Genomic DNA, 7,215 nt, shown 5'->3' on the forward strand with positions numbered 1-7,215 from the left:
TCATGCTCTGAATCATTTACTGTGCCTCTCTGTGTGTGTGTGTGTGTGTGTGTGTGTGTGTGTGTGTGTGTGTGTGTGTGTAGTGTGTGTAGTGTGTGTGTGTGGGGTGTGTGTGTAGGTGTGTGTGTAGGTGTGTGTGTGTGTGTGTGTGTGTGTGGGGGTGTGTGTGTAGGTGTGTGTAGGTGTGTGTGTGTGTGCGTGTGTGTGCGTGTGTGGGTGTGGGTGTGTGCGTGTGTGTGTGTGTGTGTAGGTGTGTGTGTGTGTGTGTGTGTGTGTGTGTGTAGGTGTGTGTGTGCGTGTGTGTGTGTGTGTGTGGGTGTGTGCGTGTGTGTGTGTGTGTGTAGGTGTGTGTGTGTGTGTGTGTGCGTGTGTGTGTGTGTGTGTGTGTGTAGTGTGTGTGTGTGTGTAGGTGTGTGTGTGTGTGTGTAGGTGTGTGTGTGTGTGTAGGTGTGTGTAGGTGTGTGTGTGTGTGTGTGCGTGTGTGTGTGTGTGTGTGTGTGTGTGTGTGTGTGTGTGTGTGTGTGTGTGTGTGTGTAGTGTGTGTGTGTGTGTGTGTGTGTAGGTGTGTTTGTGTTGGTTTATATTGTAGTGTTTGTGTTTTGTGTCTGTGAGTGCTTTCAGTTGACCTTTTGGACATATTTTCATATTCCTATCAGCAAAGTTGCAGGAAACGTATTTCTATACTGTAAACTTTTTTTTTCTACAACATCCCTTTTTATGTACCCTAATTTCTTGTTGTAACTTTTACATACCATGCTGACTTCTTGTGGTGACCACATAGGACCACACCCATACAGACAATAGGATGCCAATTGGACACATGGTGTAGCAAACTGTTGGAAACACACACTTGGAGAGAAAATGATCTCCAGCATTGTGTTTGCCCTGGAGCCACAATATTTGGTTCATAGTTCTCTCATGAGGATGGCTCTGGAATCCCTCACTTCCACAGTTTTGGATTCCTGCCATTTTGGTAACAGAGCCGACTCATATACAGTCATGGTTCTTAACTGACAAAAGCATGATAGATCTATCCAATTGTAAAGATACATGATAGCGTTGAAAAGAAAATCAATTAACTTATAACATATAACAAGTTACCAATCCTGAGTTTGTCAACATTTCTTATCCCTGTGTGACATTACTGAAAGCCTGTATGCTAACTGACATCAGCCGATTTATATCCAAGTCTAAACCAACATGAAATTTCCTTTTGACAGAACGGGTAAATACTTATCATTCATTCTTAACCCAAGTATCAACTTGTACTCTCAAGCCCTTAATTATAATCCTGTAATTTTCATTTAGGCTGTCTGCATGAAACTACATTTCATGAATTATTTAGCTGGTTTTGCTCTTTTCCAAAAGGAAACTAGACTCTCTCTCTCTATAAGAACCTGAAAGGCAGAGAAAAAGGAGAACCACATATGCCTTCACCTCTGTATCTAGGGCCAGAGAGGAATGTAGAAGACTCTGTTGACGTCTTGACTTCTACTCACATTGGGCTTTCTTAGCTTCAGCTCAAACCTTTAGAGGAACCAAAGACGTTCAAAAGAATGAAATACAACAAATGGCTTAGATGTGGTGGGGATTCCTTGACTTAAAACTTACTGTGCAGGACTTTCATATCGTGGAGCATATTACAACTTCAGATAACAAGATGTCAACCGTAGGGGCATCAAACCCAGCCACAAGAGACTGCAGGCAGAGATTCAACAGTAGGGGCATCAAACCCAGCCACAAGAGACTGCAGGCAGAGATTCAACAGTAGGGGCATCAAACCCAGCCACAAGAGACTGCAGGCAGAGATTCAACCGTAGGGGCATCAAACCCAGCCACAAGAGACTGCAGGCAGAGATTCAACCGTAGGGGCATCAAACCCAGCCACAAGAGACTGCAGGCAGAGATTCATCCACCTGAATTCTCCGCTGCCACACGGAGCCACGTGAGGTGCTCAGTACAAAATGGAGGTAAGTGTGAGAAGTAAGTGTGATGTGAGGGGCCAGAGCTGCTCTTACCAGTCTCGTGAAGAGGGGAACTCCTAAATGCCAGAGGTGCTCGTTGAGCAGCCCGCTGTACACCACGTTCCCGAAGACAGCAATGCTTCCTGATTTACACAATGTGTTTCCTACATGGACACAAACAGAGAGGAGAGAAAACACAGAGTCATTAAAATGGACTACACTACACTCCAGCAATGTACTAGGCTTTATTAGCAGGATTGGAAAATTAAATCATAGGAAATCATTGCACAGCCACAGGAATTGAAATAAAAGAAAGAAATAAGAAATATAATAGAGAGCACCACATTGATTGTTATGAATATTGATTTCAGAGGTTTATGATGAACAGGGAAATGTAGCTGCTGTGAAATCGATAGCACAAGTACATGTGTTCCAACTGCATATGATAGAACCTCCAGCTAGCCTAATGAGATGCTTACAGTGATAACATCAGTGTGTAACGATCAGAGGTGTGCTGAAGGAGAGATCTGTCAGAGAAAGTCTGTACAAAGCCACCCATGACTGTGCCTCATACAGTATGTTACATACAGCTCTGGTTAGTCCTTGTTCCATCAACACAGAAAGTCAAACCCCTTGACCCTCGAACTCCCGTTCCCTCCATCCTCCACCCCCCTTATTCACATTACCACCCGCATTAGCACACTCTCTATGTGAGGACAGTCAGACCACAACATTGGCAACCCTGTATGAGACATGTAAGCCCGGCCCTCCGCCCTCCGCCTCCAGCCCTGGCCACAGTGACACGGCTGCTGTGTATGAAGAGCTTCTGCCTGGAGAGGAGAGAATCCCCCTTAAGTTAGGCCCCTGCAGCAGCCGAGGAGCCAGCCCACACACTAACACTAAGGTCCCCACAACATATGATTTACACACACACACTAACACTAAGGTCCCCACAACATATGATTTACACACACACACTAACACTAAGGTCCCCACAACATATGATTTACACACACACACTAACACTAAGGTCCCCACAACATATGATTTACACACACACACTAACACTAAGGTCCCCACAACATATGATTTACACACACACACTAACACTAAGGTCCCCACAACATATGATTTACACACACACTAACACTAAGGTCCCCACAACATATGATTTACACACACACACTAACACTAAGGTCCCCACAACATATGATTTACACACACACTAACACTAAGGTCCCCACAACATATGATTTACACACACACACTAACACTAAGGTCCCCACAACATATTATTTACACACACACTAACACTAAGGTCCCCACAACATATGATTTACACACACACACACTAACACTAAGGTCCCCACAACATATGATTTACACACACACTAACACTAAGGTCCCCACAACATATGATTTCACACACACTAACACTAAGGTCCCCACAACATGTGATTTACACACACACACTAACACTAAGGTCCCCACAACATATGATTTACACACACACTAACACTAAGGTCCCCACAACATATGATTTACACACATACACACTAACACTAAGGTCCCCACAACATATGATTTACACACACACACTACTACATGTCCCCAAGTATGATGAACGCAGGTCCCCATTGTAATTTCTGCAATAAGGAATGCTGCAAAGGGGAGGTGGGGGAAACTGGAAGCAGTGCTGACAAGCAACACATGCATTATTTAAAAACAAAAGTAAAAAATGCCCATTAAAGTGTCAGTGGTGCTCTCGGCGGCTGGCGGTGGAGGTGGCTAGGGCGCGGTGTGTGTATTACTGTTATTAATGGGCCAGGCGTGGGGGGCATTGCTACGCTGTGATTGCTTTGCTGTTGCCATCCAGGGTTCACACAATTTCAAGAGCGTGTGTGCAAGTGTGTGTCTGTGAGAGAGAGAGAGAGAGAGAGAGAGAGAGAGAGAGAGAGAGAGAGATACACTGCAGGCCGGGAGCAGCGTCAATGAGCTCCTACTGCTAATTAAGAGAGGGACCTTCCCCAGCGAGTAGCAGCACAAGTGCTTCTATCATCCTCTGATACAGTGTCATGTTCTTCCTAAATACAGTGGGCTGGGGATGGGGTGGACATATTGGAAATAAGTACATAGCACTTCACTATGCAGCATGAGATAAAGGGTTACTGTTACTGACAGTAGCCCTTATTACTACAGTCAACCTTTAACTGCCTCAGTCATCCAACACATGTTACAGTCAACCTTTAACTGCCTCAGTCTCCAACACGTTACAGTCATACCTTTAACTGCCTCAGTCTCCAACACGTGTTACAGTCAACCTTTAACTGCCTCAGTCTCCAACACATGTTACAGTCATACCTTTAACTGCCTCAGTCTCCAACACATGTTACAGTCAACCTTTAACTGCCTCAGTCTCCAACACATGTTACAGTCAACCTTTAACTGCCTCAGTCTCCAACACATGTTACAGTCAACCTTTAACTGCCTCAGTCTCCAACACACGTTACAGTCAACCTTTAACTGCCTCAGTCTCCAACACGTTACAGTCAACCTTTAACTGCCTCAGTCTCCAACACATGTTACAGTCAACCTTTAACTGCCTCAGTCTCCAACACGTTACAGTCAACCTTTAACTGCCTCAGTCTCCAACACGTTACAGTCATACCTTTAACTGCCTCAGTCTCCAACACGTTACAGTCATACCTTTAACTGCCTCAGTCTCCAACACGTGTTACAGTCAACCTTTAACTGCCTCAGTCTCCAACACGTTACAGTCATACCTTTAACTGCCTCAGTCTCCAACACGTGTTACAGTCAACCTTTAACTGCCTCAGTCTCCAACACGTTACAGTCATACCTTTAACTGCCTCAGTCTCCAACACATGCTACAGTCAACCTTTAACTGCCTCAGTCTCCAACACGTTACAGTCATACCTTTAACTGCCTCAGTCTCCAACACGTTACAGTCATACCTTTAACTGCGCTCAGTCTCCAACACGTGTTACAGTCAACCTTTAACTGCCTCAGTCTCCAACACGTTACAGTCATACCTTTAACTGCCTCAGTCTCCAACACGTGTTACAGTCAACCTTTAACTGCCTCAGTCTCCAACACGTTACAGTCATACCTTTAACTGCCTCAGTCTCCAACACATGTTACAGTCATACCTTTAACTGCCTCAGTCTCCAACACATGTTACAGTCAACCTTTAACTGCCTCAGTCTCCAACACGTTACAGTCAACCTTTAACTGCCTCAGTCTCCAACACGTTACAGTCATACCTTTAACTGCCTCAGTCTCCAACACGTTACAGTCATACCTTTAACTGCCTCAGTCTCCAACACGTGTTACAGTCAACCTTTAACTGCCTCAGTCTCCAACACATGTTACAGTCAACCTTTAACTGCCTCAGTCTCCAACACGTTACAGTCATACCTTTAACTGCCTCAGTCTCCAACACACGTTACAGTCAACCTTTAACTGCCTCAGTCTCCAACACGTTACAGTCAACCTTTAACTGCCTCAGTCTCCAACACATGTTACAGTCAACCTTTAACTGCCTCAGTCTCCAACACGTTACAGTCAACCTTTAACTGCCTCAGTCTCCAACACGTTACAGTCATACCTTTAACTGCCTCAGTCTCCAACACGTTACAGTCATACCTTTAACTGCCTCAGTCTCCAACACGTGTTACAGTCAACCTTTAACTGCCTCAGTCTCCAACACGTTACAGTCATACCTTTAACTGCCTCAGTCTCCAACACGTGTTACAGTCAACCTTTAACTGCCTCAGTCTCCAACACGTTACAGTCATACCTTTAACTGCCTCAGTCTCCAACACATGCTACAGTCAACCTTTAACTGCCTCAGTCTCCAACACGTTACAGTCATACCTTTAACTGCCTCAGTCTCCAACACGTTACAGTCATACCTTTAACTGCGTCAGTCTCCAACACGTGTTACAGTCAACCTTTAACTGCCTCAGTCTCCAACACGTTACAGTCATACCTTTAACTGCCTCAGTCTCCAACACGTGTTACAGTCAACCTTTAACTGCCTCAGTCTCCAACACGTTACAGTCATACCTTTAACTGCCTCAGTCTCCAACACATGTTACAGTCATACCTTTAACTGCCTCAGTCTCCAACACATTACAGTCATACCTTTAACTGCCTCAGTCTCCAACACGTGTTACAGTCAACCTTTAACTGCCTCAGTCTCCAACACATGTTACAGTCATACCTTTAACTGCCTCAGTCTCCAACACGTTACAGTCATACCTTTAACTGCCTCAGTCTCCAACACGTGTTACAGTCAACCTTTAACTGCCTCAGTCTCCAACACATGTTACAGTCAACCTTTAACTGCCTCAGTCTCCAACACGTTACAGTCATACCTTTAACTGCCTCAGTCTCCAACACATGTTACAGTCAACCTTTAACTGCCTCAGTCTCCAACACGTTACAGTCAACCTTTAACTGCCTCAGTCTCCAACACATATTACAGTCAACCTTTAACTGCCTCAGTCTCCAACACGTTACAGTCATACCTTTAACTGCCTCAGTCTCCAACACATGTTACAGTCAACCTTTAACTGCCTCAGTCTCCAACACATGTTACAGTCAACCTTTAACTGCCTCAGTCTCCAACACATGTTACAGTCAACCTTTAACTGCCTCAGTCTCCAACACATGTTACAGTCAACCTTTAACTGCCTCAGTCTCCAACACATATTACAGTCAACCTTTAACTGCCTCAGTCTCCAACACATGTTACAGTCAACCTTTAACTGCCTCAGTCTCCAACACATGTTACAGTCAACCTTTAACTGCCTCAGTCTCCAACACATGTTACAGTCAACCTTTAACTGCCTCAGTCTCCAACACATGTTACAGTCAACCTTTAACTGCCTCAGTCTCCAACACATGTTACAGTCAACCTTTAACTGCCTCAGTCTCCAACACATGTTACAGTCAACCTTTAACTGCCTCAGTCTCCAACACGTTACAGTCATACCTTTAACTGCCTCAGTCTCCAACACGTGTTACAGTCAACCTTTAACTGCCTCAGTCTCCAACACATATTACAGTCAACCTTTAACTGCCTCAGTCTCCAACACGTTACAGTCATACCTTTAACTGCCTCAGTCTCCAACACGTTACAGTCATACCTTTAACTGCCTCAGTCTCCAACACGTGTTACAGTCAACCTTTAACTGCCTCAGTCTCCAACACATGTTACAGTCAT

The 7,215-nt window shown here is 44.7% G+C and overlaps 1 protein-coding gene across 5 annotated transcripts in view; it reads right to left on the reverse strand.

The window, feature by feature from the left end:
- The window catches only part of LOC112235563 (RNA binding protein fox-1 homolog 3), a 310,477-nt gene that overhangs the window by 81,820 nt on the left and 221,442 nt on the right, over positions 1 to 7,215 (reverse strand). For all 5 annotated transcript variants that reach the window (XM_042327697.1, XM_042327698.1, XM_042327694.1 and 2 more), the window contains one exon: positions 2,019 to 2,128. In XM_042327697.1, coding sequence (XP_042183631.1) covers positions 2,019 to 2,128 — 110 coding nt within the window. The remainder of the gene's footprint in view (positions 1 to 2,018; positions 2,129 to 7,215) is intronic.

This window comes from Oncorhynchus tshawytscha, linkage group LG09, assembly GCF_018296145.1.
Source record: "Oncorhynchus tshawytscha isolate Ot180627B linkage group LG09, Otsh_v2.0, whole genome shotgun sequence".
Taxonomy (NCBI): domain Eukaryota; kingdom Metazoa; phylum Chordata; class Actinopteri; order Salmoniformes; family Salmonidae; genus Oncorhynchus; species Oncorhynchus tshawytscha.